At 45.3% G+C, this 14,293-nt stretch overlaps 1 protein-coding gene across 1 annotated transcript in view; it reads right to left on the reverse strand.

The window, feature by feature from the left end:
* The window catches only part of LOC126154130 (T-box protein H15-like), a 370,779-nt gene that overhangs the window by 110,658 nt on the left and 245,828 nt on the right, over nt 1-14,293 (reverse strand). The window contains exon 3 of the mRNA XM_049916116.1: nt 54-327. Within this exon, the coding sequence (XP_049772073.1) occupies nt 54-327 (274 nt within the window). The remainder of the gene's footprint in view (nt 1-53; nt 328-14,293) is intronic.

Below are 14,293 nucleotides of genomic sequence, written 5' to 3' on the forward strand. Positions count from 1 at the left end.
GCGAGCCACAGGCCCCGAGCGGTAGTATGAAACTGTATCGACGCGCGACCTACCTGTCCGTTCTTGTCCATCTCGTTGTTGGTGAGCTTGACCTTCTCGAAGGAGACGACCTGCTTGCGCAGCTGCTCGCCGGTGAAGGGCGAGTCGGGGTGCATGTAGAGGCGGCAGGGCGCGGGCGGGTCCGCCTTGCCGGCCACCAGCCACGACGAGCGGTGGTAGGCGTAGCGGTAGCGCTTGTTGTCCACCGGCACGATGTCCATCAGCACCGCGTACCGCTGCTCGGCGCGCACGCCCGTGAACGACACGCGGCACGTCGGGAACATGCGCCTGCAACAGCGCAAACCCGCACAGCGCGCCTCAGCATTGCCGTCTATATGTTTTCAGCGCGGGACACAAAACAGTCGTACAATGACGAATCAAAACATTATTTATTACCACTGCCCGACGCGAAACTGATCGGTGGTTCGTGGCGTTGCGGGCAAGTAACGCGGCAACGGACCGTAAAGTTACAAGTAAATTCCGCTGCTTACGGAGGTTCGGTGTGGGCTATTACTGTCGTACGGCAGCGAAACTCTTAGATACGCTAATGAATTAATGCGGAATAGATTTATGCCGAAAAAAAAATTAGTTCCACATTTGGCCACCAGGTACAAATCTGTTGCTGTACAGCATCAAGTCCACGTCTCCGGTGCTCATATAGAACAAGCTGTGTAAGTGGCAGTTAATGATAAAATCAACATTATGTCTTTCTCACTTCTGTGACCTTTTCTGCCCACGTCCCGTTCCTAATCCGTTACATATGGAAACATTTTTATACTTCTTCCTTGCATTCACAGCGACAATTTGCACCTGGTGGCCAAAACTGTAAATAATTTTTTTCCAGTGTGAATCGGTTCCACATTAACACATTAGAAGATCTAACCGGTTTTGCTGCCATACGATAATTACGGCCCACAATGGACCTCTGTGAGTAGCTACACTTAAATTATAACGATCTGGTGTATATGGAGATTCAGCTGCCCCTATTTTGGGTTTTATGCAACCGAAAACACCTTCAAAAACCATGTGTGAGATTTTCACCTTCTCTCGCTCTCTATACCCAAACTATTAGTCATACAGAAAAGATGAACAGAATTTTTTTTGTAGAAATATTAATGTAGGTAAATTTTGTACTGGGGTACGTTTTCGCTGGGTCCACGGTCTTCGAGCTACTGAAGAAAAACCTGTTTCAAGGTCACTTTTCTATGTTTCTCTTGAATAATTAGAAAATTATGCCCTTTAGCGAAAACATATCCTAGTACAAAATTTAACTAAATTAAATTTCCTACATAAATACTCTGTCCATTTTTTCTGTATGAGCAATAGTTTTTACACAGCGAGCGAGACAGTACGAAAAACTTCAGCGTGGTATCTGAAGGCGTTGCAGGTTGCAAAAAACCCATAAGAAGGTACGGCTGCATCATCCTATAAAAGTGGAGCAGAGATTAATGAAGAATCATTGTAGTGACGAAACGAGTCACAAAAGGGGACGTCCATTGAAGTTAGCGACGTTGACAAAGGGCAAATTCTTACAGCGCAGCCTGGGAACGAGCGATAACGTGATAGCAAAGATGGGTACCTGTTCGCGTGATACTGTCAAGCATCTGTGGAAAGTGGTCAGAGGACAGTGTAACTAGGAGTAGGCGACGAGGCGGTGGAAGTTCAAATCCCACCACAGAACATCGGAGAATTGCACGCTCTGTAAAGCTTGGTAGGCCACGACCTGCGACAGATCTGAGGACAAAGCACAGTCTTTGTGCAGGCACAAGTGTTTCAGGGCACACCATTCAGCGCACACTGTTGAACTTGGGTGTCTTCAGCAGACAACCTCTACATTTTCCCTCGTTGATCCAATGACATCGACATTTTTAAATCGCAATGGATATGGTATCATCGAGATTGGACCGAGGACCAATGGAAACGTATCGTCTGGTTGGATAAATTACGCTTCCGTTACACTAGGCTGACTGGTAGTGTCGAGATACACCATCATCCAGCCGAACGGTTGCTGGAAACGTGCACTGTGCCACGGATACAAGCCAGTGGGGACTTCCGCTTGGGCTTCCACGGTATCTTCGATTTAATGGAAGGCAACAAGACATCCATGGATTCCGTGAGCATTACCACTGGCTACCATCGTCCCTTCATGCTTGGAGTCCTGCCGTTGACGATAGATTCCTCCGGCATGATAATTATCCGTATCGCAGGGCCTGAATCGTGCTGCGGCGGTTTGAGGAGCTTGATAGTGAACTCACTTTCATGTCTCGGCCACCGAATTCGCATGATTCTAATCTGATCGGGAATATTTGAGACATTATCGGACGCCAGCTCCACAACGAGCCCTGTGTTCGTAATATGAGTGAACTTTGGGTGGAAATACAATTCCAATGCCTCCGGAAACCTACCAAAGACCTGCCGAATCCATGGAAATCGGAATCATCGTTGCTCTGACGTAATCCAAAGGTGGACCATCGTGCTATTAAGGACGTGGTCATAATTTTATGACTCGTTGGTGTACACACAAATACTATTTCACACAGCTCAGAAGACTGCCAAGAGGGGGGTGGGGAGGCTGGGGGGGGGGGGCGAGGGTGAGTGGCAGGGTGCGGTGAACAGTCCCTTCCATCTCACGGCTGCCTAGCAGAGGAAGTTATCCATTTCCGTTATTTAACTGATGAGAAGAACATTTCATCTTTATTAGATCAGAAGTGATAGATGAATGCTGACATGTTTGCTGAATTATAAAATTATCTTGCTTGGCAACAATCTAAAATCCTGCTTTGTTGACTAGTACTCAATCTTTTAGTGTCTTGTGCTCCCGTGACGAAGCGTGTCTGGTATTAATAGATGCCAGATGAATGATTTTTACCTTAGTTGTTTGTGGTAACGGTCAACGTACTCGTATTTATCCTAGATTTTGCTCACAGGATGTCTTACGCGTTACTAGTTCCATTGCTACCGCGTTTGAGATGATCCAAATCTTCGAAGACGCCAAACTGACTGTTCCATGGCAACATTTTAACAATAAAGAAGAAAACGCTTTCCTCTGTCGCCGAAGCGCTTTCGTCATAATAATGAATAAAATAGGACTGTCCTCATATTCTAATAACGAGTCAAGACTTAACTTTTAACGTTCTCTTCGTTTTCATTTATTTTCTCTTTGCCCCCTCTATACGGTATTCAACCTATCTTACTGTATTTTCCTTTTTGATAAACGATTGTTTTCTTGTATTTTTCTTGTGTTATGTCTTTGTTCATGACTTCTTTGATATTGATGGCCCCATTATAAGACTAAACTAATAATGAAGATTGTCAACCAGCAGGCTGTCTTTGCTGAAACATATCTATATAAATTACTACACAGCAAACTTTTGTTCATGAGTAGCGACCCAATCTATCTTCGGTCTTTCTTTGCCACTTTTCCCTGTGGGACATAGTTAAAGGCTGATGTGGGTAAAATGCAACTAGCCATCCTGTGAAAATATCATGCCATTTTCTATTCTTTTGTTTCTGTCTTATTCATGGGTGGTTCCACTTTACATTATGTTTTTCTTTCTGTTTTACAAACTATATTCAAGCATATCTCTTAAAATTTATTTTTCAGCTCCTGAATACGGAATTTGGTTTTTTCTCTCACACTCTACATTCAGTTATAAGAACTGGACTAACAACTACGTTGAAATATTTCATGTAAGCATATCGTATTGTTTAGTATTTTTCTGAATAGAACCACATATATTTCGCGCTATATCATCATCATGTGGAACGTGAAACCTTAAATATTTAACATAATTTACTTGTTCCACAATAACTATTCTTCTTACTGGCCAGTTTCCTTCAATTCATTTGACTTTCTTTAATCGACTTTCCCTAAGTTAAGGTTTTCAACTCTTTTCCCTTTACAATGGCTACGGTAGAAGAGACGTCTCCTGTTGTCAGTGAATATGTGCAAACTGAAAGACTGCTTATTTTTATTTTTTCGTCGCACTGCTACTCTATCTTCAATAGTAATAATTGCTGGAGAACAGAACAGGTCTAGGGGCCGTCCACCGTAATTTCTGCAGATAAGGCTTGTTACAACCTGTTACGATACGAGAAACTTTCTGTTGCCAATTATCATTCGTCAGCAACCTTAAGTTACTGTTTCCCAGGAGAGCTTTTTTGCCTGGCAGGTGTGCCCTCCTCGAGAAGCGCAAGTGCCTTTGTAGCCATAGTTCCATGAGAATACGACGGAGAGATCAATTCTTCACGAGACTAAATTAGGCCGCATTAGATGGATAAAGCCTGTTTCTAAAATAGCTCCGAAGTGGGCAGCCTGTATGTAGTTAAGGTTTGAATCAATTTAATTGATGACTTAATAGTAATGAAAAGCCAACAATTTTGTATTCTTAACAGAAATACGTAAAAAAGATTTTTATTCTCACAATTTGGTTTGCTGGTAGTAACATGTGAGACTAGAAGAGTAAATGCTGGGTATCTAACTACACGAGGAATATCGCATATTTCCTGGGCTACTGCTACAAGTACGCTTTGAATCCTGTACGTTGACGGGACTGGATGTATTTTGATTCAGTGGTCAATTTAGCGAAAATTATGTTGCCCTTTCCTGTTCAAACACATGTGCGTGTAGATGAGAACATAGGTATGTGCATTTGAATGGATATGTGTTTTCAATGTGTGTGTGTGTGTGTGTGTGTGTGTGTGTGTGTGTGTGTGTGTGTGTGTGCGCGCGCGCTTCATAATATGCAAGGATAGAAGTTCTCACAAACTAAACTCACACATTCTAGAACTTCTGCATTGCTATTGTCTGCCTGAAGCAAAAATCAGCTTTAATAAATACAGCACGAACCCTCATTTGGCGACTAGTGGGAACAGGTAATGTACCCATGACCATTGACGAACAGGATCGTTTTCGCGGTCCAGGTGTTAGGTTGTCGGAGGCACAATGTTGCATGGGCATGCTGATCTCCAAATCTCTGAAACGGTACACTCACCGGTCAACGTTAAGGTGTGACTGTGCTTGCCCCAGATGCAACTGTCCGTGGGAGTCATTCCATTCACACGTGTGTTCACTACTGCCGTGTGGGCAAAGCTACAGCCGCACGGCGACTAGCCCAAGGCACACAGTTGTGAACGCACCTTTATTGTAACAGTGTGCTCGTTCCTTATGTGCGCGTGGTCATCCCTTTGCGCGTCTGAGTTCATTTTTATCGATGATAACATCGAACACGGCACGTGGAGGAGCACTAGGGACGGGAGGATATTCGGTGAATGGACTGGCCATGGTGGAATGCGTAGAGGAGACGCCCTGCAACAAGTCCATATGCTCCAACGGCCATTCAGCAGTTGTCATCCGCGCTGGCGGAGGAATGAAACGCCCTACCACAGCAGTTCCTTACCGAGTTCGTGCCAAGCGTGGCAGTACGCTGCAGAGCATGCTCTGCCGTGTGTGGGATCCAGACAGCCTTTCAAGAAACACGTCCCGCCTGCCCTAATGTCCAGAGTCAATCATAAATCGTGGTGACTTCGTTTTAATTATTGTCTTTGAATAAAAGTGTTATTTCTGTTCGTCTCATTACGTTTTTTTGTTTTTTTGTTTTTTTTTCAGGTGGATGTGAAACATGGACGATAAACAGTTTAGAAAAGAAGAGAATAGAAGCTTTTCAAAAGTGATGCTGCAAACGAATGCTGAAGATTAGATGGGCAGATCACGTAACTAACGAGAAGGTACTGAATAGAATTGGGGAGAACAGAAATCTGTGGCACAACTTGACTAGAAGAAGGGATCGGTTGGTAGACACATTCTGAGGCATCAAGGGATCACCAGTTTAGTACTGGAGGCAAGCGTAGAGGGTAAAAATCGTAGACGGAGACCAAGGGATGAATACACTAAGCAGATTCGGAAGGATGTAGGTTGCAGCAGTTACTCGGAGATGAAGAGGGTGGCACAGCGTAGAGTAGCATGGAGACCTGTATCAAACCAGTCTTTCGACTGAAGACCACAACAACACCAACCTCCTGTACAAATCTTTAGCAGTTCTATCTATGTATTGTCCAAGTTCCATCGAGCTCCGTTACTTGGCAGTGGCACATCATGCGGAACTTACTTTCGTCCTTAAGTTTAGCACACCGGTTCTTTAGTGTGGGTTGCACTATATGCAGGGCGTCCTGGGAGGAATGGTGTTCGGCCCCCCGGTATCTGAGTGGTCAGCGCGACGAAACGTCAATCCTAAGAGGCCGGATTCCATTGCCTGCTGGTTCGGAGATTTTCTCCACTCAGTGGCTCTGAAGTGCCTATCTTAAGGGCTATGAGCAGTTGTTCATCTTCGCAACTGTGAAACAGGTTTCTTCTACTGAACAACAGCACATAGCTCTTAAGCTACGCACTTTAGAGCCCTTGCTTAGTAGGCTTTTTTTACTTCGAGCGTCGCTCCTCTCATACTCCTGACTATTAGCCAGTCCTTGTGAGGCACCCTGGAGATTTGGAAATTTGCGGTAAGGTCTTATGGAACCAAACTGCTGAGGACATCAGTCCCTAAGGTTACGCACTACTTAATCTATATTAAACTAAATTACCCTAAGGACAACACACACGTCCGTACCCGAGGGAAGACTCGTGCCTCCGACGGAGGGAGCCGCGCTGACCGTGACAAGGCTTCCCGGACCACGCTGCTACCCCGCGAGGCAAGGCACCCTGTGCTTTCACCACTGTCTCGATTTTTCTAGAGAAAAGGCGAGTTAAAGGTTTCAGTTCCGCTTCTCCTCCAGCTTAGCACTTCCTTACGAAGCTTTTTTCAGCGGAAAGTGTCTTCCATCCATTTGCTGGGCTCAAGTGCGAACCAATCGAAAGCACCGCTGCAGCTATCGATAGCCGGGGCATCAGAGGGACAATTACCGCCGGGATTGAGAGGCCGGCCGCGATAAAACACGGCATTACGCGGGCCGCCGACGTGCGAGTTCGCACGGCTACGAAAACGGCGCCCTGCGGCGCCGGCTCCGGCCTACGCGGCGCTAAAGCACCTGCTTTACTGCCCGCGCGCCGCTTTATATTTTATAGACAACAGATATAAAAACGCGCCCGAATAAAAACGACGTGCCGCATCTGTCTGCGCGGACGCGTACGAAGTGCCACGCTGGCGAGGAGAGAGGGCCTCGGCCGATAACGATCTCGCCGGGCAGCAGCGGCAGCGGCAGTTGGCCTACCCGTTTCTCGTCCCTGCTGGCTGCCCGTTCGTCTGCTCCTCTTCTCCCGGGAAGGCTCGTGCCGACCGCCCGCTGGCCGTCCTCCGTCTCTATTAATTAGCTACCCACACTCGCGCCGCTCAGCAGCGCAGCGTGGACAAAGCGGGAAGTATGTTTTAATAACGACGTAATGACACGGTCGTTCGGCGCGTTAGGCCCCGTAAACGGTGGGCGGCAGCCGGGGAAGTCCCGCCGAGCTAATCGTTAATCATCGATCCGCGGTTCGACAGGGGATTAATTCGCCGCCTATTGTTAGCCGCCGCAGATATTGGGCTGTGCTACCGCTGCACCTCTCACGCCGGCGTCGTCAGCGTTCGGTTCTGCAGAAATTATACAAAATAGTTTGTGGTTATAACTGAAGTACAGACACTTACAGATGTCAAGTGCGGTCTGTAATTATCGTATGGCAGCTAAGCGTGGTAGATACTCTAATGCGTACATGCGCAACCGATTTACGCTGGGGGTGGAGGGGGGGAGGAATAGTTCCAATTTTGAAACTTCCTGGTAGATAAAACGTAAATGTCGTGTGACTAGGGCCTCCCGTCGGGTAGACCAACTTGCGCGTTGGTGGGGATGAAATGATGATGATTAGGACAACACAACACCCAGTCCCTGAGCGGAGAAAATCTCCGACCCAGCCGGGAATGGAACCCGGGCCCTTAGGATTGACAGTCTGTCATGCTGACCACTCAGCTACTGGGGGCATATATGCCTGGCAGATTAAAACTGTGTGTCGGAGCGGGACTCGAACTCAGGACCTTTGCCTTTCACAGGCAAATGCTCTACCATCTGAGCCACCCAAGCAGGACTCACGACCCGCCCTCACGGCTTTAGTTCCGTCAGAAACCTCGTCTACTACCTTCCCAACTTCACACTAACCCTCCTGCGAACCTTGCAGAACTAGAAGAAAAGACATCGCGGAGACATGGCTTTGCCACAGCCTGGAGGATGTTTCCAGAATGAAATTTTCACTCTGCAGCGGAGTGTGCGCTGATATGAAACTTCCTGCGGATTAAAAGCTGTGAGGACTGGTCGTGAGTCGTGCTTGGGTAGCTCACATAGTAGAGCACTTTCCCGAGAAAGGCATAGGTCTCGAGTTTGAGTGTCAGTCCGGTATAGAGTTTTTATCTGCCAAGAAGTTTCATAACAGCGCACACTCCGCTGCAGGGTGAAAATTTCATTCAGTTCCAGTTTTGGCCACCAGGTACAAATCTGGCACTATGGATGGAAGAAAGACGTATAGAAATGTTTCCATATGCAACAGATTAACAACGGGACGTGGGCAGGAGAGGTCAAACAAGTGAGAAAGGCCTAATGTTGATTTTATTATCAATCATCGCTTACACAATTTGTTGAATATGAGGAACGGAGACATCGACGAAATGCTGCATCCGTGAAACGACGTGATCTACATTAGCTCGCATCAGTTCCGGTGCAATCTGAGAAACGTTTTATTGTCTACTGGTCTTCAGATCAGATAAAGACCGAACGCGTACCTGATAATAGCGTTCTTTTGGATATCCCTAGAGCCAAAAGTCGCATGGATTCAGATCAGGTGATTTTCAGGCCGTTTATCTGGAAAACCGGAAATGATACGTCCGTAGAATGTTGCATTAAGCAGATCTTCCAATGGGCGAGCGACATGTAGCTCCCTCTAGTAGCAAGGAGGTTATTTCCTGATGCCTTTTGACAAGATAACTGCTTAGTCATCCTTTTATTGCGCAACTTTTAACTTTTCTTGATTTTTTGATGATCACCCGGTCTTGCTTCCACAGAGGTTTTCTAGAATTTGATTTGAATATCTTTCCATGTTTCGTTTTTTATGGTTTCTGTTAATTGTTCCATACACCCGGCTGAATTTACTAAGCTTAATTTCTGAATGTATGCTGTAGCCATATATCATATCACATAGTTTACTCGTTCTGCGACTATTTTGGTTCTAATGATTTCTTTCCCCTTAGAAGTAACTGTCTTAGTTTTCTCTGTTAAGATCTCCAAGTCAAATTTCGCACTTATTTGTTTCACTAAGTAAATTTCTTTGCCGGCTGGAGTGGCCGAGCGGTTCTAGGCACTACAGTCTGGAACCGTGCGACCGCTACGGTCGCAGGTTCGAATCCTGCCTCGGGCATGGATGTGTGTGATGTCCTTAGGTTGGTTAGGTTTAAATAGTTCTGAGTTCTAGGGGACTGATGACCTCAGAAGTTAAGTCCGATAGTGCTCAGAGCCATTTGAACCATTAAATTTCTTTCTGGAGATCCTTTTCTTTATCTATAAAGTTCACTGCATCGTCAGCATAAAGTAAGTTATTTAAAACAGTTCTCCGTCTAGGAATATATATTTCTGAAATTCTGTTTCCTATACGTGCAAGTGTTTCAAGTATGTACATGTTGAACAAAGTTGTGGAGATGCAGCAGTCTTGTCACACTCCTTTGTTAGTTGGTATCTCATTAGTCATTTTTCCTATGAACTCAGTGAGTGAATTCCTATTCACCTTCTAGTTGCTTGTCATGACAAAGAAAATTTCCAAAATTATACAGATGTCATACATTAAATAAAAACGCTGCAGCGATGCATTGTATTGTCAGCACAAAGTACTAGATTTGTTATCGACAGGTTCAATCGTTAGGTCATCCTCTTTTTGATGAAATATGTGATTTTTCACTAGCATCTAATATTTGGAACATTTATAATGTAGTACAAACGAGGCACTGTAAGCAAGATGACGAAGAATGTTAGATAGTATCCATGAATGTTATTCATGCTTTAGGCTTATAGGGCCAGCGTCACAAAAAATTATCGCTGTCAGAAACGATTACACATTGGTAAATAACTATGGAAAACGTAATGGCCGAAAGGTACGCAGCAGTATAAAAATCATCTTCGACGTATCAGTAAAAGTGAAATCTAAATTGCGAATAAATGTAAACGGAGGTATAACAGAAAAAGTTGAAGCTAGGTAATCAATAAATGTAAAGAGGTTGGAGGAAGATGCATTATTTTGGTCGAACTGGATTAAAACTAGGTAATAGTCAGCAATAGCCTGCCTTGGAAGCCAAAACCCGATAAACAAGATTAAGTGATAATGCAGAATATTCACTGCTTCTACTTTTTTTGCTTTTTAGACGTTCATAATTTTGAAATTCCTCCAATAAATAGCAACTAAATCCATCACCACAATACATCGATTGTTACCATCAGATATACGTGAAGAAGCAACATCACGAGGAGACTGGGAGGCACTAGAGACCTGCTCGTTCAGTGTTCGCCTGTTGAACAAGCTACTGCGGCACGACTACTCTTAGAACCTATAAGTGTTCCCTGAAGGGGAGGAGGAGATTAGTGTTTAACGTCCCGTCGACAGCGAGGTCATTAGAGACGGAGCGCGCAAGCTCGGGTGAGGGAAGGATGGGGAAGGAAATCGGCCGTGCCCTTTCAAAGGAACCACCCCGGCATTTGCCTGGAGCGATTTACGGAAATCACGAAAAACCTAAATCAGGATGGCCGGAGACGGGATTGAACCGTCGTCCTCCCGAATGCGAGTCCAGTGTGCTAACCACTGCGCCACCTCTCTCGGTCGTGTTTCCTGAATCCGTCACAGCAGCAGCAAGAGATTCTCCTGGTTTCGAGGTTCGCTCTTCGCCACTTACGGCAGCGGCTGCAGAGAGTCAGTCAATTTGTCGCCACTGGCGCAGTCGGGTGTTTTTGTGCTACCATTCCTCCGCCCGCTTTTGATTTCCACGGAACGAGGTAGGCAGCCGCGACTTCTTATTTGTCACCACAAACCGCGCGCAGACCGCAGGGGTGGGCTTTGCGTCTGCTTCCAGAGGAACCACCAGCGTCGTCTTCCTTCCCTGCAGCCTTCCCTGCAGTCGTCTTCCTTCCTTCCTTCCGGTACTGTTGCTTACTAACTTATTGCTGATGAGAGTCCTTCTGGGAGTAACTTGTTTCACTTGCGTTCTCGGCCTCGGAGCGTTATGACCTGCCCCGCGTAAGTTACACGTGAGGATTGAAGTAAATGCAGAATGGCTTGAGTTCTCTTTGCACTCGTTAGTAATCGAAAGAAAAGAAGGAAGAAAGATGTAAGGGAGGAAGAAAGGAACTTAGAGCTCAACATCCTTTTGCCAACGAATTCAGAAGAGAAGGAGTTCAAACTTCGCTTTTGTAACACGAGAGTAAAAACGTGATTTGATTTTGTTGAAATTCTTTTTCCCTTTTTCTCAATTTTACGCTTTTGAAATACAAAGTACACTTTGTAAATACTTTGGTACAGTTTTATATACTATGAATAATGTATTCAGTTTACAAGAAAATGGTCATATGTGGATTTTTATCAACCATGATAACTAACTCTACATTAGTCGATGACGTAGACCCCATCAAAGAGTAGCCTCCCAATGAAATATGAAATATTTTTGGAAGGAAACAGACTGTACTGGGCAGAGCAAGTAGAATATTTCGTAACTTTGTCATTGAAGGTGTCGTGCTGCTCAAACAGTTGGCGAGTGAAGTACTTTATCGGCAGATGTAGATGGATGAGACTAGAAAGAGAGAAAACGTAAGCTGGTCATGTAGGAAGAGTACCAGCTGAGTGACGTTAGCATTAGGAAGAGCAACATTGAAGGAATTCTACTACCTTCGAAGGAAAATAATCCTGGACAGACGAAGCAAGGAGGACATAAAAAGCAGACTACCTCAAGCAAACAGGGCATTCCTGAACAAGAGAAGTCTACTGCTATCAAATATTGTCCTTAATATGAGGAAGAAGTTACCGTAAATGTACGTTGCAACACCTTATTGCATGGTAGACTGTGCGAAAACTGAAAAAGAAGAGAAACGAAGAGTTTGAGATGTGATAGTACAGAAGGATGGTAAAAATTAAGTGGACTGATGTAAAGAGTGAGGAGGTTCTCTGCAGAACCAGTGAAGAAAGGATAATGAGGAAAACTCTGACAGTAAGAATGGTTCAAATGGCTCTGAGCATTATTGGACTCAACATCTGAGGTCATCAGTCGCCTAGAACTTAGAACTACTTAAACCTAACTAACCTAAGGACATCACACATATCCATGCCCGTGGCAGGATTCGAACCTGCGACCGTAGCGGTCGCGCGGTTCCAGACTGTAGCGCCTAGAACAGTTCGGCCACAGCGGCCACCGACAGTAAGAAGGCACTGGATGATAGGACATGTGGTAAGTATCAGAGGACAACTTCCACGGTATTGAGGGGGGAGCTGTAGAGTGTAAAAACTACAGCGGAAGACAGAGATTGGAATGCATCCAACAGTTAATTGAGTAAAAAGGCGGCAAATGCTATTCTGAGATGAAGAATTTTGCAGAAGGGAGTAATTCGTGGGAGACCATTCCAAACCACTCAGTAGGCTGTTGAAAAAAAAATCACAGTAGGAGTTATTTTAATAGAACAGTGAGGAGTAGCAGAGGAATTCAAAAGGGAAGAAGGAATAGGGGAAGAGGGGACGAGAAAAACAAGTGTGTCAACCACAATGGTGATTAAAGTGTAGTAGCCACTATACCGATTGACCACACTGAGTAATGGGAAGCGAAGGTGACGAGAAGAAATGAAAAATTCGGATAGCAATAGTGCTACAGAAACAATTCCCATTGATAGAGACAGAGATGAAAGAAGATATGATTGAAGAAGCAAACGAACTAGATGAAAAAAAATTGTTGGAGTTGTAATGATGACTGAGGAAGGTAGGAGGATGGTGATGATGATTAGTGGGAGAAGGAGGAGATCATGGTGGAGGTGAGGGAGGAGGTGGAGGGGGAGATGGTAGTGTAGGAGGAGGTGAAGATGATAGAGGTGAATATGAAAGAAGAGGAGATGAAAGAAGTGAAGATGAAAGAGTCAGAGATGAAGGTGAAGATAATTTAAGAGAAGATCGAAATAGTGAACGCGAAAGAAGTGAAGATGGAGGATGTGAATATGGTGGAGGTGAAAACGGAAGGGAGGAGGTGAAGAACTGGAAACGTCGAAGAGGAAGAAAACGAATACGCCACGCTGGGCGCTGGTCTCTGTCAGACTCGACGCCACAGCTGGCAAAGTGATGCTCGGACGTAAGCCGGGCGTTCGCGGGTGGGCTGGTCTGGCTAGCACTCGACCCCCTGCAGCTGCTATCACCACCAGCCGCGTTACGGCCGGCCAGCATTAAACTGCGCGCGTTGCTGCCTGAAAAATGCACGAAATGCGCTCGTAAAGCCTCGGCGCCAACTGTGAGTCCCCCTTTGACGCAAAGTGATCATTAATTTATGACCGCTCCATTCTCATTCAGAGGGCGCGATCCTTTTCTCCTCCGGCCGTTACGCTCTTTTCTTTTCCCTTTGTTTACGGCCCTGCGACGGCTCGATGATGCGGCCATAAACTTCTCCTCCTTGACGTGTCAGCACATGTGAGTGCGTTCTCCTTTCCACAAATCACTTGTCTCCCGGAGAGACGGCCCTGTTCCCTCGACTCTTTATTTTCCCGCTCACCGCGCGCTTGTAAAATACCCGCAGTCCTCTTCGCACGTTATTTATTTCCTCGCACTAGGACAACTTACGTCAGACTACCTTCCACAGAAGTGGTTAAGGCATAAGAAAAACTGTGTTTGCTTGGGCATGTTAGTACTACAGGTCTTCACCATTTGGATGATTTACAACAACTTGATCGAAGCAGCCACACATAGTTGAGGAAGGACAAATCACCCAGGCCTTCAGAATTACCTCAAACTATGTGAATAAACTGCAATCGATATCGCACTGGTTACTAACTCAATTGCTACAAAATGCTTGTTCTAAATATTTTCATCTTTGTGTATTACTATACCAAAATCTTCGGTAGCCGGTCTTATATATTCTAATAGTAGTCTGCTTCTACGGTATTTCTCTTCTACTGCAGGCAGCTTTTCTTATGAAACGTAAAACAGTGGCTTACAGGTATTGCTCATTAAGGACATCAAGCTACCTGCAATATTCATAGTTGACCATCAGTTTCAATACTCAATTTAGACATATGT

Source organism: Schistocerca cancellata, chromosome 2 (genome assembly GCF_023864275.1).
Source record: "Schistocerca cancellata isolate TAMUIC-IGC-003103 chromosome 2, iqSchCanc2.1, whole genome shotgun sequence".
Classification (NCBI taxonomy): domain Eukaryota; kingdom Metazoa; phylum Arthropoda; class Insecta; order Orthoptera; family Acrididae; genus Schistocerca; species Schistocerca cancellata.